The sequence below is a fragment of the Salvia hispanica genome, chromosome 6 (genome assembly GCF_029641045.1).
Source record: "Salvia hispanica isolate PSC_SH4W2 chromosome 6, Shi_PSC_v1, whole genome shotgun sequence".
Lineage (NCBI taxonomy): Eukaryota > Viridiplantae > Streptophyta > Magnoliopsida > Lamiales > Lamiaceae > Salvia > Salvia hispanica.
This window is the reverse complement of record NC_142697.1, coordinates 37863516-37889286: the sequence shown is the minus strand read 5'-3', so window position 1 is coordinate 37889286 and position 25771 is coordinate 37863516. Positions and strand designations below refer to the sequence as shown.

The following is a 25771-nucleotide window of genomic DNA, read 5'->3' as shown; positions in this document are numbered from 1 at the left end:
TTGCATCTAAAGAATAATTTTACTATCTAACAGTAGTACTACTACCTAATACTCACTCATAAAAAATAAAAAATTATTGTTTCAGAATATATTATTTAAGTTTCGGATATACTCACAAATTTATTTTTATGCATAAAACGGAATACATATTTTAATTGCAAAAACGGGTTTAATCCGCTCCGTAGAAAAAATGGGTTTAATCCGCTCCGTAGAAAAAACGGGTTTAATCCGCTCACCATTTCTGATACACCTCTCATAATTTAATAAAATAATCTTATACGGTAGCGTTCGGTTACCATAACTAATTATCATGAGACTATCCATCTAGGATTAATGTATAAGAATTAGTTGGAGGGATACATATTTAATCATAAAATTTAGTCTTGCCAACCATACACCAGCATAGAATAGGAATGAAGTACAGCATAGAATAGGAATGAAGTAGGAAAAATGGATCAGGAGATCCACTCCGATCAATACCTCCCCCATTTAACTTTCCATTTCTCAAGCCCACACAAATGCAGAAACGAAAAAATTCCAGCTCCAAAAAATCGAAAATGGCGGGATCAGCTTTGGCCATAACCACCACCAACAAGGAGAGTGCGAACCACGCATTCGATGTATGGCAGGTTTCATCAACCGCAGCTCATCCGCTTTAAAGAGCACTTATCCTTCTCCGGTGCCGGTTCCGAAGCATCGCCTCCGCGGCGCCTAGATTTCCTCGTCCACCGCCGCATCCATCAAGCTCATTTACGAGAGAACCTCCTCCGGAATGGATGAAGCGTTCTCGTCCTCTCTCTCGATCAAAAACCCTTGTAAGCTTGAAAATTAGCTCATTGTGTTTGATTTTCTAGTAAAAATTCATCCGTTGTGTAGATCGTGTACTTCCACTACTGTTTTTTAACTGTTGAGTTCGAATCAGCTTGATCTCGTTACTGCTTATCTCTGTTTTCTGAATCGTGCTCTAATCAGATTACTCGGACATTTGCTTTTTAAAGTAGTCGTTTATGTTGGTAGATATAGCAGGTTATCATGCCGTGAAGCTAAATTTGTCGTTATTGAGTAGAGAAATTGAATTTCTCTGTTAATGTAGTTTTTATTAAAAGTTCATGCCAATTGGTGATAGGAGGAGTAGCCACGGGACTTATAGTGTGATTCTACTTCTCTCTTTAAACTGACGTGCCATATTTGTTATAGGAGTTCGTGTTTGTTTCATTTTGCCAATGGTTAAAGAGATGGGAAATTTTACTTTATTTGCCGAATAAGTGTTGGTCCTGTTTGATAATGAGCCATTGAATCGGTTTCTGTTTGCTTCAAAATGTTTATCATTCTTTCCCAACATGAATTTTACTGGAGCTGCTTTACATCTCAAAGTTCATGGCCTCAAATATCATGCTTATCGGGGAAGCGGGGCCATCTTTTTGAGCTATAAAGACAGTGGTGGCCAGGCAAGCAAGGGAAACATATGTTAGTCTCATTATCTTTTACTATTATTTTCTTGTTTGAATGTAATGACTTTTCTCACCAAGTCAAATCGGAAGAGCAACCACATCTTTAGGATTGGAGGTGAAGATAACAAAGGATGATAATTCAAGAGGAATAGACTTTTCTCTGGCAGTGGGGACTGGAGAGTAGTGATGATAACTGAATCACTTACCGAAAGAGACCACATTACCTTATGAAGTTCTAAATTGATTAACACTGAACTTTGTAGTTGCATAAATTTTGGCATGATTTTAATTTCAACTTCAATCATCGTATATGGCTTCATAGTTATGCTCCCATTATAGGATCACTGTACAGCTGTAACAGCATAATTTTCCCACAGAATATCTATGTGCATGATTATCATAGAATAGACTAGCTCGGGACTTTGCAGATATGCACAACTAGCTCAGTGTCTTTGTTTATCTGAGTGGGCTTATATAAGATTCTAGTTGGTGTCAGTTAGCAAATTACTGACCAGTTATGAAAATGAAACCCAACCATATATCGATATATTTACGGAAGCAATGGTGAGCTGCAGTACACACAATCAGTGGTCTGCAAAGATGGAACCGATATTCCTCAAAGTCAGAGTACCCAACTGATGATGCTTACAAGCTGTGCTTTAGAAGCAAGTCAAGATTTAATCATTCAAAGCACACTTGAAGCTGCAAAGACAGGCCGTATATTCTCTAAGGTTTATCATTAGCTACTGCCCTGCAGTTGCTGAAGGGCATCTATCCTCTCGTTTAATGCATCGTTCACTGATTGTCTGGGAGCAGCTGGAGATCTTAAAACCCATTTTTTGGTAAAGCCTTGATTCAGACACTCAATTCTCCTTTTACTTATCGCCTCTGTTCACTAATTTTAGTCTGTTCACTTCCATGCAGCAACATCTGGAAGTAATTCCTTTTAAAGGTACACAAATAATTCTCTCGTATCCTAATTGATCTGTCTAATGCTATTCACTATCACTAATAAGTAGCAAATTGATTCATTTTCATCAATAGTTCAGAGTTACTTGCAACTGTAGAGAATGTCATCAGACAGTTGGAGATGAGGTGTGATGTAAGTTGAATTTGTCAAAGCCAACACAAATATGCAAATAAGGTTTGTAAGGAATAGAATTTATCATGTTTTCAATCTTTACACTACTTCAATATAAACTCCTTATCTTTAGCATTTTTATGGATCTTTAATGCATTACGCTTAAGGGGAGAGAAATCTGGAATCCTACTTAGGAAAAAAAGATGCAAAACCGATCCCTTTTCTAGTTAACAGCCCTGCACTGCTTCCTGACCTCTCCTTGATCTCCCACGAGCACCTCCGTCTCCCCGAGCTTCTTCATCGAGTTGGTGAACTTTGCGATCCAACCAGCCTGATCGTCTACGAACTTCTTCATCATGCTGTTCCCCCGTGGATCCCTTGCCAGGTTGTGATCTGACTCGATCAACGCCCTGTTGGTCAGAAGCTCCTTGTAGAAGCGGGAGTCCATCTTGTGGTGCGAGTATGGATCGAACGGCACATCCTGGATCTCGCTCATGCAGACCGTCATCGTCTGCATCTTGATCCAGTATCCTTTGTCGATATTTTTCTCCTTCTCCTTGTCGCGAAACCTCCCGGCGACGATGCTACAGTGGGCGGTCCCGATGGAGTGTGCGCCGACGAGGAGGATTAGATCCTCCAGCGTCATCCCCTTCTTCTCGAAGAGGCGGATGTTGTCCTCGGCCGTGGCATCCGGGAGTGGAAGGTTGCCCTCGACGTTCACAGCGAGGGAGGCACGTGCGTCGCGGCGCCCGGCTGCGATGTTGAAGGCGGGCACACCCGAGGAGACGAGGGAGTCGCGGGTGGCGAACGCAAGGATGTCCGCACAGGAGACCACTCCGGGGCACGCCTTCTCGAGCTCGGCCTTTATGTCGTCGACGACTTCGTAGCCGCGCACGAGCGGCCCGTTGTGCTTTGCCTTCTTCTCCACCTGCTCGTGCGTAGGCGTCGTGTCGAGGAGGATTGAAGCATCGCACCCCTACATGCAAAGTTGATTGCATTTACTTTGAGGACAATTACATCCGAATTTACGTTACTCAAATGACTCTTACCGTGACGAAACAGTCATGGAAAAAGAGGCGAACAAAGCCTGCAGCATACGTTGGATCCTTTAGAAAATGTTTGTGAATGGTCGCATTCACAATCTTCTCAACATCGGGACAACTCTGCTCGTAAAACATTTCCCTCAGCCCGCCCTTTCCGGGTCCTTCCATGGGCTTGTTTACTGGCTCTTGCACGGGCTGATTCTGAAGCTCTTGCTTGGGTATATTCGCGGGCTCTTCCACTGGCCTGTTCTCGGGTTCTTGCTTGGGCATATTCGCGGGTTCTTCCACAGGCTCGTTCGTGGGCTTGGGTTCTTGCACAAGTCCGGAATCCGCCTGTTGCTCAGGTTTGGAGTTGGGATCCTGCACAGGTAAACCGGGCTCTACAAGCCCGGTTTCAGGCACGACCTGCTGCAACAGTCGCTCGTTGGCATCAGGCTTCAATGAATCAGCAGAATCATCTCCTATACCATGGTCCCTCTCAAGCTCTGGAATTTTGAAATCTCGTTCATCTTCAGGTACAAGCCCGGTTTCAGGCACGACCTGCTGCAACAGTCGCTCGTTGGCATCAGGCTTCAATGAATCAGCAGAATCATCTCCTATACCATGGTCCCTCTCATGCTCCGGAATTTTGAAATCTCGTTCATCTTCAGGTACAAGCCCGGTTTCAGGCACAACCTGCTGCAACAGTCGCTCTTTGGCATCAGGCTTCAATGAATCAGCAGAATCATCTCCTATACCATGGTCCCTCTCAAGCTCCGGAATTTTGAAATCTCGTTCATCTTCAGGTACAAGCCCGGTTTCAGGCACGACCTGCTGCAACAGTCGCTTGTTGGCATCAGGCTTCAATGAATCAGCAGAATCATCTCCTATACCATGGTCCCTCTCATGCTCCGGAATTTTGAAATCTTGTTCATCTTCATGTAAACCGGGCATGACTTGCTGCAATAGTCGCTCGTTGTGCTGCTCCGGAGCGTCGAAATCCTGATGATCATCGGTAGGAGGATGACTGATGGCAAGGCCCAGCCCGGAAAGCCCTGAGACATGAAGGAAGTATCCGGATGCCAGCATTGCATAGGAAAGGAATGCTAATATGAGGATTCCTATTCTGGAAGCCATCATTTTGTTAAGCTAATTATTTTCCCTGAAGTATTTTTGGGTGATGAAATGGTGGATTGCGAGGCATGATGAGTTCTTCATGGTTGTTGAGTTTATGTGAAAAAAAGTTGTTAGAGGCTGGGAGGGATTTCAGGCTTTTGAAAATGGATGGAACCTCCAAGTGCTGATGTGTTAATTTGGCTGGGAAAGAAGAAGGCCGTGAGTTATTCGGCTTCTTAATTTTAGATGAAACCTTATAAGACGAGCCAAATCTCAAGTTAAAAATAAGTCTGTTGATAATAGTATGTTGTTTCTTTAAGTATTTGAAGATAAAGTATTGTTCAATTTTTTATTATTTTCTTATTTGCCGAGAGTAGTTAATTTTTATTACAACCTAGGTACCCTTACAAAGAAATTGATCATTTGATCTTATTATTATCAGCTTGCTAAAAAAAATGAGAGGCCTAATTAATAATTCAAATCAATTGGAAAATTGTGTTTATGGATATGAAATACTTCCTCCGTCCCACTCAAAATGACCACATTTTTTAGTGGCATGAGATTTTAGGAAGTGCTGTTAGGTGAAATAAAATAGAGAGAAAAAAGGTAGTTGAATATATTAATGAGGAGAAAAGAGAGGGGAGGTTATTTCCAAAATTGAAAGTGGTCATCTTGATTAAGACAAATAAAAAAGAAAAAGGTGATCATCTTGAATGGGACGTAGGGAGTAAGTTTCAAGTTGGGGTTGATCGAGAACATCCGCTTGCAACACATAGCGTGCGTTCTGTTCCGTGGGACGGAGCACTCTTGGGACAACCGGACACCTTCCGTTCCGCGTTGTGAGAGCGACAATCTGTCATGCGCCTGCCCCTCCTCGACCAATGAGAAGCTGCCATGAAGCTTACTCGTGGGCTTCGTTTCTACTATTTTTATTTTTAAAATCAATAGAATTATATTTAATTTTATAATTTATTTCAGGATTTAAAATATGTCCATTATCCAACGGAATTCTACTAATTTTTTTCTTCATATTTTATTATTGAATATCTTCTATGCTCATTTTTAAATACAACAGTCAATCTTAATTTCTTCACTTAAAATATTTAACTATCCTCATTTCCTTTCTAAATTTCTGTCTAAAAAATTTTATACTAAGTTTGGCCGCAGCGATCCATTAGCACAATGGTACACAACATGGCGGATTCCCCTTGTCGGCGCCTTGGGCACCTCAGATCCACGAGTCTGCAAAGCCTCAACCATTGCTATCCAATTGTTGATTCTATTTACTCGGTTATCTTCTCTGTACCAAAATAAAAAATACTACTCCATCCGTCCCTGAAAATTTATCACTTATTTCGATTTTTGTCCGTTCCTAAAAATTTATCACCTTTCACTTTTTCCATTTTTGGTAGTGGACTTCATATTCCACCAACTCATTCACACTCACATTTTAATATTAAATTAATATATATAAGTAGGACCCACATGCCACTAACTTTTTCAACCCACTTTTTATTGCATTTTTTAAAACCCGTGCCGGGTCAAATGATGACAAATTATGGGGGACGGTGGGAGTAGTACAATCCAAATGAAACTTAAAAAAGGGTAAATTCTGGTCTATCCCGTAACTTTTAAAATTGATCATAATATTCATGAATTTTAATATTTATCTAAATTTTACCATAAGCAAAATAAGCATGTAGCCTATTTGCAATACATTATTGATGTGTTGCATATGTTTTTAATATTGATTAGATAAGTTGTGTTGCATATGTTTTTAAAATTGACTGAGTAAAGACTAAAATTGGTCCCGAACATATGGTCATTTTATGTTTTTGGTCTTGAACATTATCTTTTGGATTTTTCGGTCCTGAATATATAGAAATTTGATCATTTTGGTCATCCGTCAATTATTCCGTTAAAAACTAACGATCAACGAGTTTAATCCCGATTTTGACCAAATTAAACTTTTAATTCTGATTTTTTACTTCATAATTATTTTTATAAATATTCTTTTAAATTAGAATTAAATAATATATGTAGGAAGTGTTTCACTTCAATTAAATACTTAATATATAATCATAAGTTTAGATGATTGTTAAGTAGCATTAATAAGAAGACAAATTCAAAAGATAGGAATTGCAGCAAAAAAAATGATTATAAATGACATGTGAACACTGGCCGTGACACGATTTTGCTATCCTCCAAACAGCTCCGGATCTTACCCCAATTGTCGTTGACTCGATTCTGCAACCAATTGGAGTAATCGCCAAGGCGATACTCCTTGTATCCTTTATCGGAGAGGTCTTGGCCGGCGCCCTTGTTGGTGACGACGAAGGCGAATATCGTGAAGCAGAAGAGCAGCAGGATGAGGAGAAACATCACCAGCAGGTATTAGACTTGTGTTATCAAGTTAGTTAATTCATTGTTTTACTGATGAGTAATCTTTTCTATTATGAGGTTTTATATTGTGTTTTATTCTTTTTTTACACCGATGCACCACGGTATATATGGTGATGTTTTGTGCCTTTTCACTCATTCAATCAAAAAGAGAATTATCTTTTCCTCATTCTTAATTCTCTGCAAATTCCCGATCTCATTCAAGCTCCAATGGAGTCTACTTCATGATCTTGTTAGCAGGTACACCCACAGCGGCCACGTTCATGCGGCAGCACGACCCCACCAGCCCCGCGATCGTTCGCCTGTTTCGAGAGCCATATCCCGCTGCCGATTATCGGAATCGAGAGCAGCAGCGTCACCAAGTTCAGAATTCCCACCAGATTGTTGCTCACGCGCATTTTGTTTACCTTTTTTCTTGTGCAAAACTAATGCAGATTTGATTTGATGTGTTTGGTGGTGAAAGCGATGAGAATTGGGAATTAATTAGGGAGTAAAAAATCAGAATTAAAAGTTTAATTTGATCAAAATCAGGATTAAATCTGTTTATCGTTAGTTTTTAATGAAATAGTTGACAGATGATCAAAATGATCAAATTTCTATATGTTCAAGACAAAAAATCTAAAAGATAATGTTTAGAACCAAAAACATAAAATAATCATATGTTTAGAATCAATTTTGACTTTTACTCAAATTGATAAGATAAGTTGGTGCGTTGAGAATAATGATAAAATTCATTGGTGCGCACCTCATCTGCGTAGAATTCTTCGGATGGTATATTAGATTATACTTTTACCCAAATCATACCTTGTGGAAAAATGGAAAGAAATATTAAAATTTTATAATAATATTTATGAATGTTTTCTAAAACTGCAAGTCAGAGAAAGAGAGAAATGGAGATAAAATAGAAGAGAGAAAGAGATAAAAAAAACATGGGCAATAAATTATATATATAAAAAAACTATTCATTTTTAGAAGATTAATTTTGGTAGACCGCCAAAATAGAAACATTAGAATTTGGTTTTTTTGGATGGATGGCATAATTTAACCAAAAAATTATGATTTAGTATAAAATGTGAAAAACCTACATGTACAGATGTTCTTTGAAGCTTAAATGCAAAGTGGGCCTTCTTAGTATAGAGCAGATGATCATAAGCCCATAATAAATGGGCCATCAACCGAAGTCGGTCGGACTCGGATCTTAGTCTCTCCACTAATTGAAATTTCTGCTGAATTCTAATGGAAAAACAGGAGAAGATCGAACTTAAATATTCTCCCAAATCTCTTTCTCACACACTTCGACAACAATGACGCGGCCATTTCACCCTTCATTTGCCACATAATTTCGGGATCAGCATCGGATCTCGCCGCCATTGATTCCAGCAGCTCGTGATCGGAGGAAATTGAGTGGAAATTAATAAATTCGACTGATTCAGCGTATAAATGGCGGGAGCAGCATCGGCGCTGTTCCTACTGGACATTAAGGGTAGGGTTCTGGTGTGGCGGGACTACCGCGGAGATGTCTCAGCCACCCAGGCAGAACGCTTCTTCGCTAAGCTCATGGAGAAAGAGGTGAGATTTCTCTATGATTCGTGATTGGATTGGTGGCTTGTGTTTGTCAGTATAAATGTTGAAATGATTGAATCGCTCCGTGATTGTAGCTGTAGTGCGACGTATCAGGTTCAATTAAAAAAATCGTGAGCTTGATCTGATGTTCCGTGCTTATAATTTATTTCGTTTGATGATACTTATTAATCTTCTGCTGTGTTGAGACTGAATAGGTTTCGTTGTGTTGTTGGGAAACTGAGTTGATTTAGCTAGATGCAGATTTGATCAGTTCAATTGACCTGGATGAGAACATGTACTCTGGGATTACTTTTGGTTGGAAATGATTACTTTTGGATAAATCTGGGGGATTGTTTTTGATAGAATTGAATATTCTTTGATAAGCTTTTGTTATTGGAGAGGCAAACTGTTTGGATTTGAGAATAATGTGTAGAGAGAGGATAATCAGTTCAAGTTTCATTTCTGATTCCAATTCATCTTTTAGTAACTTAGGTGTAACTGGAATTGGAATTTGGAGGCTCCTAGCTGATGCAAATTGTGTAGTCAGGGTCAAACTTTTCTCTGCTAGTTATGAAGGCGCTTCTTTTGTTTTGTGTTTTGTAACTTGTAAGCAAAGGGGTTTTTCCCCTCATAATTCATAAGGTACCATTTTTCTGTGAAGTGTGAACTTGCTTTATAGCAAGTGGATTTTTGTGAGACATGGTGAATTGGTAATACAGTACATTTTAGATTGCAACTGTTAGTACCTGTTTTTCTGATTTGATTTATGGTTTTCTTTAAATGATTATATAGCATAGTTTGTATAAGTAGTTATGAATTAATGATTGAGGATTTGCACTTAAGTGAATTAGATAGTTAATGCACTTCTAATTTCTATTTTCTAATGATGTAGGGTGACCCAGAGACCCAGGATCCTGTTGTTTACGATAATGGTGTGACATACATGTTTATACAACACAACAATGTATATCTCATGACTGCATCTCGGCAAAACTGCAATGCTGCTAGCCTTCTTTTATTCCTTCACCGAGTAGTTGATGTAAGCATTATTGGTAATCAAGATCCCATTCTCTAATTATGGTCTATACCCCAGTCATTTAATATGTTAACTTCAATAATACATTTTTCTTGACAGGTCTTCAAGCATTACTTTGAAGAATTAGAAGAAGAATCACTGAGAGATAATTTTGTTGTAGTGGTATGGGAAGTTCATTGTTCTCTCCTTGTGAAATAGTATATAAACACAATCTCGATGAGAGAATTCAACAATTTTTATCTGATATTTCTAGTATGAGCTACTGGACGAAATTATGGACTTTGGCTACCCACAATACACCGAAGCGAAGATTCTTAGCGAGTTCATCAAGACTGATGCTTACAGGATGGAAGTGGCACAGAGGCCTCCGATGGCAGTCACAAATGCAGTGTCATGGCGCAGTGAAGGGATACGTTACAAAAAGAATGAAGTGAGTATTCCTTGCATAACATGTGATGCAAATCTTGAACACTGGATTATGTGGGCCTTTGTTCGTTGTGCAGGTCTTTCTTGATGTTGTGGAGAGTGTCAATATACTAGTCAATAGTAATGGCCAAATAATTAGGTCAGATGTCGTTGGGGCACTAAAGATGCGAACGTATTTGAGGTTAGTTCTCGCTCCATGACTCTTATGTATCTTCTGCTCTAATTTCAAGCAGAACGATGTGATATTAGCTCTTGGCTCTTGCCGTTGTCATGGATCAGAATAACATGCATTATAATCAAGAAAACCATGTAGAAAGTTTTTACAAGCCCAAATCGGTACCTTCACTTTGTATACTTGAAATGATGAAGTTTCAAGGATTTTTTCTGGATGCTATACTACATCATATACAAATGACTCTTCTCTCAGTATGTTCATATACATAAGTCACTCTATAATTTTTTCAATTTGTTACCTATATCAGTCTCTCTTTGTTGATTTTAATTTATTCTACAACTTGATGCCCTTTATGTGCTTTTTCATTGCAATCAAATCAAATATAAGTTGATAGCTAGTTGTATGTTGTAACTCATAATGGTTTATCCGTTGCAGTGGTATGCCCGAGTGTAAACTTGGACTGAATGACAGAGTTTTGCTTGAAGCCCAAGGGCGAGCTACTAAGGGAAAAGCCATTGATCTTGATGACATCAAGTTTCATCAGTGTGTAATTCAGCTTTATCATTTGTCCAATATATTGTTTCTGTTGACTGTTGGATAACAAATCGTAATGCTGCTCATGTCTGCCCATGTTACTGACTTTGCTTTATTGGTCTTATTCTGATTGGTGATTCAGGTGTGTGCGGTTGGCTCGGTTTGAGAACGATAGAACCATAGCCTTCATACCTCCTGATGGATCATTTGATCTAATGACTTACAGGCTCAGCACTCAGGTTGGTTTGCCAATTTGCAGTTCAGATCCATCCCCTTATTAGCTTCTACAACTTAGAGTAGAATGTACCTTGAATGTGTGAATAATCATCTAAATAATTGATCATAAGCTAAAACCTGAAACTTTTCTATTGAAGTAGGAATGGCATGATATCAATTTCTTGTCTGCTGGATTGTTGGACTAATTTTGGGATTGTAACAATTTTCTGATGTAGTGATATTTTGTCCACCTTACATTTATTAGTGATTTGAAGAACTGAGTTACTTTTATTCCAGGTAAAGCCTCTAATATGGGTTGAAGCTCAGGTAGAAAGGCACTCTAGGAGCCGAATAGAATTTATGGTGAAAGCCAGGAGCCAATTCAAGGAGCGTAGGTATAGTACCTGCATCTGTTGTAGTATTATCTATGTTATTTCCTTTTTCCATCCATCTTGCCGTAGTTTATGAATGTCAAATTCATCACTGATGTAATTTTGAATTTCAGCACCGCAACGAATGTTGAAATTGAGATACCTGTGCCACCTGATGCTACTAATCCAAATGTTCGTACCTCAATGGGATCTGCTACTTATGCTCCAGAAAATGATTCACTAATTTGGAAAATTAAATCTTTTCCAGGTGGCAAGGTTGGAATTTTTTTGGGTTAACTCAGATTTTCTTTCATTTTTTCCTTTCCTTAAGATGGTCTGTGGTGTTGGACTTAATTTGCTTGGCAAATTTCTTGTTGTTGATTGTTACGTTTTTTTGTGTTTTCAGGAATATATGTTGAGAGCAGAGTTTAGGCTTCCCAGTATCACATCAGAGGATGCAGCTCCAGAAAGAAAGGCTCCCATAAGGGTGAAGTTTGAAATACCATACTTCACTGTTTCAGGAATACAGGTGAGCTCAAATGGGCTTTCCTTAAAAAAATTTGTTATACTGGTTTTATAATCTTGATGCTATTTTAAATATTCCACATAAACAACAATCACCGCATATCTACGTACTTCCCTGCATAAAAATAAAACTATGGAGCCCTTCATAGGTAAATTTTAAAAGAAAGTTATCTATTTATAGGCCCTGCATCAACTTTCCCTTATTTATAGGCCCTGCATCAACTTTCCCTTAAAAGTTTTACTACCTACAACAGAGGCCGAGCCTTGAGCTCTCTCTAAAAATTTTAATTATAATTCTTTGTTAATTCATCTACTATTACTTAATTAAACACGGAATTCATTTAAATAAAGAAAGTTACGGAATTGAAAATTCATCTTGTATTTTGGATGTTTTGCCACGTTAATATTAGTCTTCATAAGTTTACAATGTATTAGCTTTTATTTTCTTTCTGTTTGTAGCATACCAAACCTTTTTTTCCTTTCTGTACAAGATTTATATCCTTATAAATATATATTGCTAGTAAAGAACCAAGTATATAAATACAAGCGACACTGCAGACTAGAAATGGCTTCTGTATGAAATAGAACCCTTAAAGTGGGCCTTGTGATTGCAAACCCAAGCTCCACTTTTGCTCTTTAAGCTAAAGTACTAAACTTCCCCAAGGAACGAGGTAAAGCTTCGTTTCGGGTGAACCAGATGAACTACTGCAGTACTGCTTACCTGGCTTGCCTTGCTCTCTTGACTCATGGAGTTGAATATCTTCATTTTAATGCTTTACTAGTTTACATTATTTTGGTTATAATTATTAATTGAGCATATAAGCAGATAATCTATACCTTGAATCCTTGCTAAAGCCACTCACCATTGAAACTCATACTGTAGGTCCGTTACTTGAAAATCATCGAAAAGAGTGGCTACCAGGCTCTTCCATGGGTGAGGTATATAACAATGGCTGGTGAATATGAGCTTAGACTTATTTGATTTCCGCCTCTCTGCACGGGATTGCTTAGCCTGCAATGCTTTGAACTCCACTCTATTGACAGCCATGCCATATCATGTGTGACTCAAAGAAGTGGCTGTACAGCAAATCATTCATAAATTGGGAGTTGTTCTATCTTAATGCTGTTTGTATCATGAGGATATTTGTAATCGTTAATGTCACATTGTTCATTCCTTCAACCTTTCAGTTTTCCTTATCAAAGTGCAAGTTTTGGATTGAAAACACACTAATACTTTGTATAGGAGAAGCACCAAATACTAATCAGTTGTCCATTGTACCTTGTTGTCTTGTCTGTGAGAGAAATTGTTATCTTTTTGGATTAATTGCCTATAAATTTACTAAGTTTTGTCAAATTTTGTGATTTTTTAGATAATAAATATTTTTTGTTTGGGCTGGCTTTTGAGGGGCCGCACGATCTTTGGGTTGCACCTCAATGGCCAACCCTGCAGTTGCGAGGTTACTCATTGTGCTGATTGTCGTTTGTTTATGCTCTCAAACTTGATTAATAATTGTCAATTTTCCAGATTGATGCTTATATTATTGCCTATTTGTTATAGAACATCAATCACACAAAACACCAACTATAACTTATAGAACAATAACTTAAGAAATTTTGGCATTATAAACGATGTAAAAAGCACTACACAGCATGGCTGAAACAGATAGAAATGGGGGTGCAATGAACAACACTTTTAATGAGCTAGACGTTTAAAAACAGAGGGAAACCTCTTCAGAAACTCATCAAAGTCGTTATCTTTGCCCAGGATACTAAGCCTAGCATAGTTGCTAGGGCATCCGAAAGTCCCGCCTCCTCGCACTCGGATACTCTCCTCCTTCATCACCCCTTCTAGGTTTATGCCTTCTTGGGCCTTCATCCATGCGTAAGCTGTTCAAAAAAGATAATATCATACAGTATCGTTCACCAACGCGAATGTACAAAGTCAAACAATCACTAGACTTTCTTTACCTGGATTGCATTCCTTATAGTTTCTTTTGAAGTTGCAATGTCGAGGAGGGAAGTCTGGGACCTGCAAGACGTCAGTTCCTTGGAGAGCTTCTCTCAGCTTCATCCATCGCTCAGCCATAACTGACTGCCCGAACTCGAAGAAATTAGTTGGGCAGCTGTTGGTGGAGATCATCTCCAAGATGCTGAGAGCTCGGAGCTGAGCTTCCTTGGATACCCCAATGGTGCTGATCTCCAAGAACTTCACCATCTGTTTTGCTACGTTCGCGTCCTTCACTATCGCCCATCTTCACATACACCAAAAAAGAAAATAAACTAACCACACATATATAAAAACACATCAACAAAAGATTACTTCTTTGTATGAAACCAAAGCATCATAATTAGATCCCCTACCCAATCCTCGATCCCGCGTGTCCGGTGCATTTCGAGGCAGTGAAGAGCATGATATCGTGATCAGCAGGCTTCGTGATGGCTGTGTACTGAGGCCAATAGTATGCAAGGTCATGAATGAGCATGCCATTGGCCTTATTCACAACAGGTCCCCTTAGTTCGCCATCAGGATTGTTGGGGGAAGTGACCATCTCGATGTAAGGCTGATCATCATGGTCGACGTAAGCATGAGCGTCACCTCCCCACTCGAACAGTCCTGATCTCAAATAGTCTGCTATCTGCGGATAACACTGCAATCAACAAAGATTTATTTAGATACAAATTAACAGCAGTGTAACATTTCAATTGATGAGGACTTTAAGGCTTACGGAGTAGAATGGAGCAGCAGACACAACGCTGATGGGGCTTGAGGGGTCGAGGGGTTCAGCGAGGGCGTAAAGGGCAGCCTGGATGAGCTGGCTGGAGCCGTTCCCAACCACAATGTGGCGACCTTCCACGACTGCGTTTCCCACCACATTGTGGAGATTCCTGATTTCTTGCTCGAGTTTAGGCAGCATAAACCAACAGAAGCTCTTGGGGTTGGCGAAGTAGCTGAGGGCTTCAGAAGCTGAAATGGTGATTTTGAAGTCATCACCAATTGATTTCCAGTAGGCCTCGTACATGGTCGGATCACCCCTGAGATATTATTATTCCATAGTTATTTAATTCTCAAGAGATTGATACAGAAAAGATACACACATGCAACAAACAAAAAACATGCTCAACACACACTGAAATACAGTAGGTTATGTGTGAAAACACACACCAATGCACACACAGTGCATGCATAAATAGAGAGACCACAAAACAAAAAAAAAAAAAACTAAACAGAAGCAAAAATGAAGAAAAATAAAAAGAAAGCATACTTATCAAAATCAAGAATGGATTGCTGGTTAAGGTTAGTGAGCATCGATTCGGTAGTTTTGATCGCTTCAACCTCAACAGCCACTGCCACTGCAGCCGCAGCCACAGAAGCAGGAACCGTTGAAGGGACGGAGTTATCGATCACTACTGCGGCTTCAGTGCTCACCATTTTCCCTTCTTTTATTTTTCAAGAAAATTCTGCCTAGTTTGGTTTATAGATTGCAGAGCCTCACTCTTAACACAATTTTTTGGGGCTGCTTGATTCCCTATTTATAAAGGTTGCATTCAGATGAGATTATATCACATATTTGTTGTTTTCTTCAAATATTATGATTCAACTGAAGACGCAAGAAATCTGTCCAAAGATTAAATTTTTCAGTTACAACTCAAAAAGTTTGACAGACATAAAATATGGGCAATGTTTGTATTTTCATACAAACTACAAAAAGTAGATAGAGTTGATGTTTTCAGCAGTTACAACTCAAATTCTTATGATATGTAATTTAAAATGATTGATATTTTCTAATTGATTGTTTATGTTCTAATTAAGGAACTAGTTTGTATGCTAACGACATAAATTATTTATTTTCTATCATATATTTGGGACGTGTGTCAATAACGACAATCAACTCGCGCAGCACAAATGTCAAAACTAGATTTTTATCGAAAAGGTTATTTGACGACGTTTAATGATATTTAACTAACATTTTACATTGTTCGTAAGTGAACTAGTTTATAGGTCAGAAAGCTCGTCGGTCATCCATCGACATGATATACATTTTCCATTTTGGAACTAATGTGTATAAAAAAAGTCACAACATTTAACCAATAAATAATTATTTCCTATATTCTATAATGGAAAGAACATTGATCACAACGACATAAACGATGGTTCTAACCGGCCAATTTTCATTATTTCAATTTTTTTAACACAACATGATAAATATGATGATATAAAAATAAAATACGAAAATTAAATAGTACTACTAGTAATAAGATAAAAATGTTGATAATTATTTCATGATAAAATATCTACAAATAAATCACAAAGCTAAAGTAATAAACAAAACTCCTAACTTAAATATTTGTAACTAATTGTTAGTAATTATTACTACTAGTTTACAATGAAGTTACTAATAAGAAGAGATGAAACCAGAAACTTGAATGAGCCAATAATAGTTTCATTATCAACTTTTTTGTAAAATTATAGTATTTCACTTGCAGCACCAATTCTTTCTTGATTATCGGACCAGGAATTAAAGTAGTACTATGATTATTTAGAGCACTCGAAATTGATAATTTAATAATGTTGATTAATTTTTTGGGATATTATTTTGTCATATTTCTTTTATATTAATAATACTTTCTTTATAATATAACAAATAAAAATGATTTGCACAAGATCTATCCTATAGAAGTAGCAATTTAAAATTATCAATTTTTGAGCAAATTATGGTATAAAGAGAGATGGTAGTACTTAAGTGTACGTAGATATAATACATATATATCATAACCATGAATTTTGTAGCAATTTAAAAATTTCAATATGTCAAAAGATTCAATTTTTTATTCAGTTTTCTAGACACTACAGTTACAACTCAGAAAGGTTTAAGAATTTCTGGGAGTTACAACTCACAAAGGTTGACAGACATAAAATATGAGCAAGGTTTGTATTTTCATACAAAATACAAAGAATAATTAAAGCTGATGTTTTCTTTTCAGTTACAACTCAAATTCTTAGTGTTGAATAATTGATATTTTATAGGTGATCGATTATGTTCTAATTAAGGAACTAGTTTGTATGTTAACAATATAAATAAATTATTTACTTTCTACCATAGATTTGGTACCCGTGTTAAATAACGACAAACGGCTGATAACGATACAAACGTTGAAACGACAAACGTGGTTGTCCGACAACGTTTATACTAACAAACGTTTTACATTGTTCGTTAGTGAACCAGTTTGTATGTTAGAAAGGTCGTCAGTCATCCAACGATATACGTACATTTTCTATTTTGGAACTAATGTGTACATAAAAAAGTCACCCAACAACGTTTTAACCACTAAATGATTATTTCCTATATTCTATAACGGAAAGAACATTGATTACGTGCAACGTCATAGAGATGGTTCCTAACTGGCCAATTAATTTCCAGTTTTTCAATTTTTAGCATAATATGATAAATATGATGAATTTCACTCTATCAAGAGCCATGCCGTATCATGTGTGACTCAAAGAAGTGGCTGTACAGCAAAATAATTCATCAATTGGGAGTTGTTCATGCCACATTGTTCATTCCTTCAACCTTTCAGTTTTCAATTATACTTTATATAGGAGAAGCACCAAATACTAATCAGTTGTCCATTGTACCTTGTTGTCTTGTTTGTGTGAGAAATTGTTTTTTTTTTTGGATTAATTGCCTATAAAATTATGAAGTTTGGTTTATGCTCTCAAACTTGATTAATTATTACTGAATTGTTATAGAACATCAATTACACAAAACACCAACCGGAACAATAACCTTCCAAATTTTGGGATTACAAAAACCATGATGATTGAATATTGAAAATCACTGCACCACATGGTGGAAACAGATGATCAAAACTTTGAATTAGCTAGACGTTTAAAAATTGAGGGAAGCCTATTCAGAAATTGGTCAAAGTTGTTATCCCTGCCAAGGATACTAAGCCTAGCATGGTTGCTAGGGCACCCGAAAGTCCTGCCTCCTCGCACTCGAATACTCTCTTCTTTCATCACCTCTTCAAGGTTTATGCCCTCTTGGGCCTTCATACAGGCGTAAGCTGTTCAAAACAAAACAAAACAAACAATATCGTTCACCAACAAGAATATACAAAGTCAAACAATCATTGGACATTCTTTACCAGGATTGCATTCGTTATAGTTTCTTTTGAAGTTGCAGTGTCGAGGAGGGAAATCGGGGACTTGCAACACATCAGTTCCCTCGAGAGCTTCTCGCAACTTCTTCCATCGCCCAGCCATCACAAACTGCCCGAACTCGAAGAAATTAGTGGAGCAGCTGTTGGTGGAGATAGTCTCCAAGATGCTGATAGCTCTGAACTGAGCCTCCTTGGACACCCCAATGGTGCTGATCTCCAAGAACTTCACCATCTGTTTTTCCACGTGCGAGTCCTTTACTATCGCCCATCTTCACATACATCAAAAAATGAAAATGAAACTAACCACATATACATATAGAAACAAATAAAAAAAAGATCACTTTCTCTGTATGAAAACCAAAACATTATAATTAGATCCTCTACCCGATCCTTGACCCTGTTGAGTTTATTAAACTCAATTGCTTCAAGATTAAGAAAAAATGATGAAGTAGGTGCATCACCACCTCATTTTAGTTGATGAAATCTTGTGAAGTTTTCATGGCTAAAAGGAAGCCACAATTGCATTACGTGTAAGGCGGTGGAGTATGTGGTCATTATATGATATCTTCCTTATTAAACTAATTAGGACACGTAGCATGCATGTGTTAGCTATATATCAACTTTAGTTACTTATAAATAGTAGTACTTGCTTCATTGTATGATAAGAGAGAAAAAGAAATGTAGTGAATGAGATTTAGAGAGAATGAGCCGTAGCTCATAGTAGAGAGAAAGGAAGAGTGAGTGTTTGTAAGAGCCGAAGCTCTTTAGATAGAAAGAAAGAAAAGGAATTGTGTGAGTTGGAGTGGAAAAGAGCCGTAGCTCTAAGTTGGGAAAATTGTGAGAGTTTTTGTTGTTGTGCAGAAGCACGTTTGATTGTATTTTGTAATCCTTTTGTGAGAAATCTATAAATACTTATCCTCCATATTTCATCTTTGTTGAGTGTTCCTATATTTTTTGTGAATCAAATAATCCAACAGACCCCGCGTGTCCGGTGCATTTCAAAGCGGTGAAGAGCATAATGTCGTGATCAGCAGGCTTTGTAATGGCCGTGTACTGAGGCCAATAGTATGCAAGGTCATGAACGAGCATGCCATTGGCTTTATTCACAACAGAGCCCCTTAGTTCGCCATCAGGATTGTTGGGGGAAGTGACCATCTCGATGTAAGGCTGTTCATCATGGTCGACGTAAGCATGAGCATCGCCTCCCCACTTAAACAACCCAGATCTAACGTAGTCTGCTATCTGCGGATAGCACTGCAATCAACAAAGATTTAATCAGATCCAAATTACCAGCAATATGAAACAATCAATGACAAATTTCAATTGATGAGGATTTTAAGACTGACGGAGTAGAAGGGAGCAGCGGACACGACGTTGATGTGGCTTGGGGGGTCGAGGGGTTCAGCAAGGGCGTAAAGGGCAGCCTGGATGAGCTGGCTGGAGCCGTTCCCCACCACAATGTGGCGACCTTCGACTACGGCGTTTCCTACGTAATTGTGGAGATTCTTGATTTCTTGCCCAAGTTTAGGCAGCATAAACCAGCAAAAGCTTTTGGAGTTGGTGAAGTAGCTGAGACATTGGGATGCAGAAACGGTGATTTTGAAGTCATCACTAATTGATTTCCAGTAGGCCTCGTACATGGTCGGATCACCCCTGAGATATTATTATTTTACATTTTTTTAGTTTCTCAAAAGATCCATACAGAAAAATATGGGCAAGGTTTGGCATTCAGATTGGGATTATATCACATATTTGTTGTTCTCTTCAAATATTATTATGCTAACTGAAAGCTTATGAAATCTGCAGTTACAACTCAAAAAGGTTGACACACATAAAATATGGGCAAGGTTTGTGTTTTCATACAAACTACAAAGATTAGTGAAAGTTGATGATTTCGGCAGTTACAACTCAAATTCTTATGGTATGTAATTTTAAATGATTTATATTTTCTAGTTGATTGTTTATGTTCTAATTAAGGAACTAATTTGTATGCTAACCACACAAATTATTTATTTTCTATCATAGATTCAGTACGTGCGTCAATAACGACAAAATATTCAGTGCAGCACAAATGTTAAAACGCACACCGAAATATATGTGCACAATGTGTGAAAAAACACAGCAATGCACAGAACAGAAATAAAGAAAAATAAAAACAATGCATACTTATCAAAATCGAGAATGGATTGCTGGTCAAGGTTAGTGAGCATCGACTCGGCAGTTTTGATCACTTCAACCTCAGCAGCCACTGCCACCGCAGCCGCAGCCGCAGCTGCAGAAGTAACAATTGTTGAAGGGAAGGAGCTATTGATCACAACTGCGGCTTCAGTATTCACCATTTTCCCTTCTTTTTTTTCAAGAAAATTCTAGCTAGTTTTATTTAATTTGAAGTCTCTCTGTTGACACATTATTTGGGGCTTCTTGATTCCCTATTTATAAGGGTTGCATTCAGATGAGATTATATCACATATTTGTTGTTTTCTTCAAATATTATGATCAACTGAAGACGCACAAAATCTGTCCAAAGATTTAAATTTTCAGTTACAACTCAAAAATCTTGGCAATGTTTGTATTTTCATACAAACTAACAAAGAGTAGATAGAGTTGATGTTTTCTGCAGTTACAACTCAATTCTTATGATATGTAATTTAAAATGATTGATATTCTCTAGTTGATTGTTTATGTTCTAATTATATATGGAACTAGTTTGTCTGCTAACGACATAAATTATTTACTTTCTACTGTAGATTTGGTACGTGCGTCAATAACGACAAACAACTCAATGCAACACAAATGTTAAAACTAGATTTTTATCGAAAAGGTTTTCTGACAACGTTTAATGATATGTTAACAAACATTTTACATCATTCATTAGTGAACTAGTTTGTAGGTTAGAAAGCTCATCGGTCATCCAACTACTTGAAACAGTTAACGAATAGTCTCAGTATTAATTTTTTGTAAAATTCTTTCTCACTAGCAGCACTAATTCTTTCTTGATTATCAGACCAGGAATTGAAATAGTACTTCTTGAGATTGACAATTCAATTATATTCCTTGATTTTTTGGGATATTATTTTCTATGATATACTATAATCATATTTCTTGTATATTAATATTACACTGTTTATAATAGGACAAATAAAAATGATTTGCACATGATTCTATCCTATAGAAGTGGCAATTTAAAATTTATAATTTATATGCAAATTATGTGTATAAAGAGAGATATTATACTATACTTTTATACAAGTACAACCATGTATTTTTGTAACAATTTAAAGCTATTTTCTGTTCAAAGATTCAATTCATTATTCAATTTTCTAGGCACTGCAGTTACAACTCAAAAAGGTTTTAGAATTTCCGGGAGTTACAACTCAAATAGTTTGATTTTTTGACATGCTTATTGAGTTTTGAATGAAAAATGCAGAAAATGATGAATTTTAATCAGACTTTCAAGGCCGTTACTATATTCATTTTTTGAAAGAGGTTCGTGTGGATATCTTGCACGCCTCGATTGGAGTCCAGATGAGAAAATTATGGTCGTTCTTCGAAAACTGAGTGGTGAGTGGACAGCTGAGTTGAAGTGAACGGTCCGCTCAACGGTCACTAGAAACGTAAATATTGCAATTTTTGAGATTTGTTTCCAGATTATGCTCTGATTAATAATTGTCAATTTTCCAGATTGATGCTCAAGTTGAGTTTCTCATTGTTATATTATTACCTAGTTGTTATAGAACATCAATCTCACAAAACACCAACTAGAACAATACCTTAAGAAATTTTGGCATTACAAACGTTGATTGATTATAGAAACAGATGAGAGGTGGGGTCGGGGTGCAAGACTAAAGCTCATATGCAGGCGATGAACAACACTTTGAATGAGCTAGACGTTTAAAAATAGAGGGTAGCCTCTTCAGAAATTGATCAAAGTCGTTATCCCTGCCCAGGATACTAAGCCTAGCATAGTTGCTAGGGAAACCGAAAGTCCTGCCTCCTCGCACTCGAATATTCTCCTCTTTCATCACCTCCTCAAGGTTTATGCCCTTTCGGGCCTTCATCCAGGCGTAAGCTGTTCAAAAGAGACAATATCATACATTATATCGTTCACCGACACGAATGTACAAAGTCAAACAATCGCTAGACGTTCTTTACCTGAATTGCATTCGTTATAGTTTCTTTTGAAGGTGCAGTGTCGAGGAGCAGTGGCGGATTTAGGGGGGGGCAGGAGGGGGCGGTCGCCCCTTCCCGGCCGTTCGGAGAGCCTAAACTTTCCCTTGAATCGAGCCGAAAATAGCATATCCGCCCCCTCCGTGGAGTGTAGAAATATACTTTGTTTTCAATAAATGGCATATAAAATGGAGTACTCTAATGGTTTGTGTGTTGATTTTTTCCTAAGAGGTCTAAGGATCAATCCTCAACAAGAGCATATTTTTTTCATTTTTTACTCTTTTAGTTTATCAATTCATATTTCTTTCTTATCATCAAAATAATACCTTTAAATACTTTATAAAATCTATTCATATTATTTAAATACTTTATAAAATCTATTCATATTTATTTCTTATCATCAAAATAATTCCTTTAAATACTTTATAAAATCTAAACTTTTACTAATTTGCCTATATTTGCATGCTAATTCATATTTATATTTTATTAACGAAGCTAGTGCTACTTAAATATTAATATAATATTATTTATTTAATTATTAAAAATATTAATAAATTAAATATTAAATATTTAAATATTAAATTTTTGCCCCCACCATTTTCGAGGTCTGGATCCGCCACTGTCGAGGAGGGAAGTCGGGGACTTGAAGAAATTAGTCGGGCAGCTGTTGGTGGAGATCATCTCCAGGATGCTGATAGCTCGGAGCTGAGCTTCCTTGGATACCCCAATGGTGCTGATCTCCAAGAACTTCACCATCAGTTTTGCCACGTGCGAGTCCTTTACTATTGCCCATCTTCACATACACCAAAAAAGGAAAATGAAACTAACCACATATATATAGAAACAAAGTAACAAAAGATCACTTCTTTGTATGAAAACCAAAGCAATTATAATTAGATCCTCTACCCGATCCTCGACCCCGCATGTCCGGTGCATTTGGACGCGGTAAAAAGCATGATGTCGTGATCTGCAGGCTTTGTGATGGCCGTGTACTGAGGCCAATAGTATGCAAGGTCATGAACAAGCATGCCATTGGTTTTATTCACAACAGGCCCCCTTAGTTCGCCATCGGGATTGTTGGGGGAAGTGACCATCTCGATGTAAGGTTGATCATCATGGTCGACGTAAGCATGAGCATCGCCACCCCACTTGAACAGTCCCGATCTCATATAGTCTGCTATCTGCGGATAGCACTGCAATCAACAAAGATTTAATTAGATCCAAAGTAGCAGCAATATGAAACAATCATTGACAAACATTTCAATTGATGAGGATTTTAAGACTGACGGAGTAGAAGGGAGCAGCGGACACGACGCTGATGGGGCTTGAGGGGTCGAGGGGTTCAGCAAGAGCGTAAAGGGCAGCTTGGATGAGCTGGCTGGAGCCGTTCCCCACCACGATGTGGCGACCTTCGACTACGGCGTTTCCTACATAATTGTGGAGATTCCTGATTTCTCGCTCGAGTTTAGGCAGCATAAACCAACAGAAGCTCTTGGGGTTGGCGAAGTAGCTGAGGGCTTTAGAAGCTGAAATGGTGATTTTGAAGTCATCACCAATTGATTTCCAGTAGGCCTCGTACATGGTCGGATCACCCCTGAGATATTATCAATCCACATTTTTTTAATTTCTCAAGAGATCGATACAGAAAAAATGCACACAAAACACACACTGGAAGTAGGAGTAGTAGGCTGTGTGCACAATGTGTGTAAACACACACCAACGCACACTGCATGCACAGAAAGAGAGACCACAAAAAAAAAAAAAAAAAAAAGCTAAAGAAAAGCAAAAATGAAGAAAAATAAAAACAAAGCATACTTATCAAAATCAAGAATGGATTGCTGCTTAAGGTTAGTGAGCATCAACTCGGTAGTTTTGTTTGCTTCAAGCTCAACAGCGACTGCCACTGCAGCCGCAGCCACAGAAGCAGGAACCGTTGAAGGGACGGAGTTATCGATCACTACTGCGGCTTCAGTGTTCACCATTTTTCCTTCTTTTTTTTTCAAGAAAATTCTAGCTATCTAATTTGAAGTCTCTCTGTTGACACATTTTTTGGGGCTTCTTGATTCCCTATTTATAAGGGTTGCATTCAGATGAGATTATATCACATATTTGTTGTTTTCTTCAAATATTATGATCAACTGTAGACGCACAAAATCTGTCCAAAGATTTAAATTTTCAGTTACAACTCAAAAATATTGGCAATGTTTGTATTTTCATACAAACTACAAAGAGTAGATAGAGTTGATGTTTTCTGCAGTTACAACTCAATTCTTATGATATGTAATTTAAAATGATTGATATTTTCTAGTTGATTTTTTATGTTCTATTTAAGGAACTAGTTTGTATGCTAACGACATAAATTATTTATTTTATAGTATAGATTTGGTGTGCGTTTCGAATAACGACAAACAACTCTGTGCAGCACAAATAATAAACCTAGATTTATTTTTTCGGTTGCAACTCAAAAAGGTTGACGGACATAAAATATGGGCAATGTTTGTATTTTCATACAAACTTCAAAGAGTATATAAAGTTATATTTTCTGCAGCTACAACTCAAATTCTAAAGGAACTAGTATGTATTCTAACGACATAAATTATAGTACTATAATTTATATTACTGATTTGGTGTGTGTTTCGAATAACGACAAACAACTCTGTGCAACACAAATGTTAAAACTAGATTTTTATCGAAATGGATTTTTTCTTGATTATCAGACCAGGGATTAAAATACTACTTGAAATTGACAATTCAATTATATTCCTTGATTTTTTGGGATATTATTTTCTATGATAATACTATAATGATATTTCATGTATATTAATATTACATTGTTCATAATAGGACGAATAAAAAGATTTTGCACATGATTCTATCCTATAGAAGTAGCAATTTATAAAATTATCAATTTCTATGCAAATTATGTGTATAAAGAGAGATGTTATACTATACTTGTATACAAATATATAATACGTACATATTTATCATAACCATGTATTTTTGTAGCAATTTAAAGTTATTATCTGTTCAAAGATTCACTTCATTATTTAATTTTCTAGGCACTGCAGTTACAACTCACAAAGGTTTAAAGGATTTCCGGGAGTTACAACTCGAATAGGTTGACGGACGTCACAATAATATGGGCAAGGTTTGTATGCTTCATACAAAATAGAAAGAATAGTTAAAACTGAAGTTTTCTTTTCACATGTACAGATTTGCAGTTACAACTTAAATTCTTATGGTAATAATTGATATTTGGTAGATAAGGAGAATAGTTTGTATTTGTATGTTAAGGACATAAATTAATTAATTATTTTTTTATTTGGTATGTGTGTTGAATAACGACGCAAATGTTGAAACTAACTTCTTATTGAAAAAGGTTGTCCGACATAAATTAATTAATTCTTTTTCGATTTGGTACGCATGTCGAATAACGACTAACAACTGATAGCAACACAAAAGGTTGAAACTAGGCTCTTATCGACAAGGACGTTGTTCGTTAGTGAACTAGTTTGTAGGTCAGAAA

At 37.2% G+C, this 25771-nt stretch overlaps 5 protein-coding genes, 1 long non-coding RNA gene and 1 pseudogene across 9 annotated transcripts; 2 read left to right on the top strand and 5 right to left on the bottom strand.

The window, feature by feature from the left end:
- The first annotated feature begins 423 nt into the window (after positions 1 to 423).
- On the top strand, positions 424 to 2830 carry LOC125203812 (uncharacterized). 4 transcript variants are annotated; one of them, XR_016132250.1, is made up of 4 exons: positions 424 to 2293; positions 2376 to 2403; positions 2501 to 2595; positions 2700 to 2830. It is a non-coding gene; the product is annotated as an uncharacterized LOC125203812 (long non-coding RNA). The 4 variants fall into 4 exon arrangements; XR_007173442.2 differs by having other exon boundaries at positions 2496 to 2595; XR_016132249.1 differs by lacking the exon at positions 2700 to 2830 and having other exon boundaries at positions 2501 to 2607.
- On the bottom strand, positions 2564 to 4694 carry LOC125203811 (uncharacterized). Its single transcript, XM_048102268.2, has 2 exons — positions 3582 to 4694; positions 2564 to 3508 (listed from the first exon to the last, which is right to left on the bottom strand). Exons 1-2 carry the CDS (start codon positions 4692 to 4694, stop codon positions 2756 to 2758), a joined length of 1866 nt encoding a protein of 621 aa, XP_047958225.1. The 3' UTR covers positions 2564 to 2755.
- Positions 4695 to 6827: 2133 nt separating this feature from the next.
- LOC125206794 (tetraspanin-8 pseudogene) lies at positions 6828 to 7482 on the bottom strand (annotated as a pseudogene).
- An 824-nt stretch (positions 7483 to 8306) lies between these two features.
- LOC125207078 (AP-1 complex subunit mu-2-like) lies at positions 8307 to 13270 on the top strand. The gene is made up of 11 exons (XM_048106281.2): positions 8307 to 8639; positions 9526 to 9672; positions 9769 to 9831; positions 9923 to 10099; positions 10173 to 10276; positions 10706 to 10813; positions 10947 to 11043; positions 11318 to 11415; positions 11526 to 11667; positions 11798 to 11920; positions 12800 to 13270. The coding sequence occupies exons 1-11, from the start codon at positions 8511 to 8513 to the stop codon at positions 12896 to 12898; spliced, it is 1287 nt and encodes a 428-aa protein (XP_047962238.1). The 5' UTR covers positions 8307 to 8510; the 3' UTR covers positions 12899 to 13270.
- Positions 13271 to 13541: 271 nt separating this feature from the next.
- LOC125207079 (tryptophan aminotransferase-related protein 2-like) lies at positions 13542 to 15190 on the bottom strand. The gene is made up of 5 exons (XM_048106282.2): positions 15180 to 15190; positions 14643 to 14949; positions 14278 to 14564; positions 13885 to 14168; positions 13542 to 13803 (listed from the first exon to the last, which is right to left on the bottom strand). The coding sequence occupies exons 2-5, from the start codon at positions 14934 to 14936 to the stop codon at positions 13610 to 13612; spliced, it is 1059 nt and encodes a 352-aa protein (XP_047962239.2). The 5' UTR covers positions 14937 to 14949; positions 15180 to 15190; the 3' UTR covers positions 13542 to 13609.
- A 2589-nt stretch (positions 15191 to 17779) lies between these two features.
- LOC125206793 (tryptophan aminotransferase-related protein 2-like) lies at positions 17780 to 20417 on the bottom strand. The gene is made up of 5 exons (XM_048106016.2): positions 20245 to 20417; positions 19425 to 19731; positions 19058 to 19332; positions 18064 to 18347; positions 17780 to 17982 (listed from the first exon to the last, which is right to left on the bottom strand). Exons 1-5 carry the CDS (start codon positions 20415 to 20417, stop codon positions 17780 to 17782), a joined length of 1242 nt encoding a protein of 413 aa, XP_047961973.2.
- A 1503-nt stretch (positions 20418 to 21920) lies between these two features.
- On the bottom strand, positions 21921 to 24071 carry LOC125206792 (tryptophan aminotransferase-related protein 2-like). Its single transcript, XM_048106015.2, has 5 exons — positions 24061 to 24071; positions 23533 to 23839; positions 23152 to 23438; positions 22866 to 23038; positions 21921 to 22147 (listed from the first exon to the last, which is right to left on the bottom strand). Exons 2-5 carry the CDS (start codon positions 23824 to 23826, stop codon positions 21921 to 21923), a joined length of 981 nt encoding a protein of 326 aa, XP_047961972.2. The 5' UTR covers positions 23827 to 23839; positions 24061 to 24071.
- Between the last annotated feature and the right edge of the window lie 1700 nt (positions 24072 to 25771).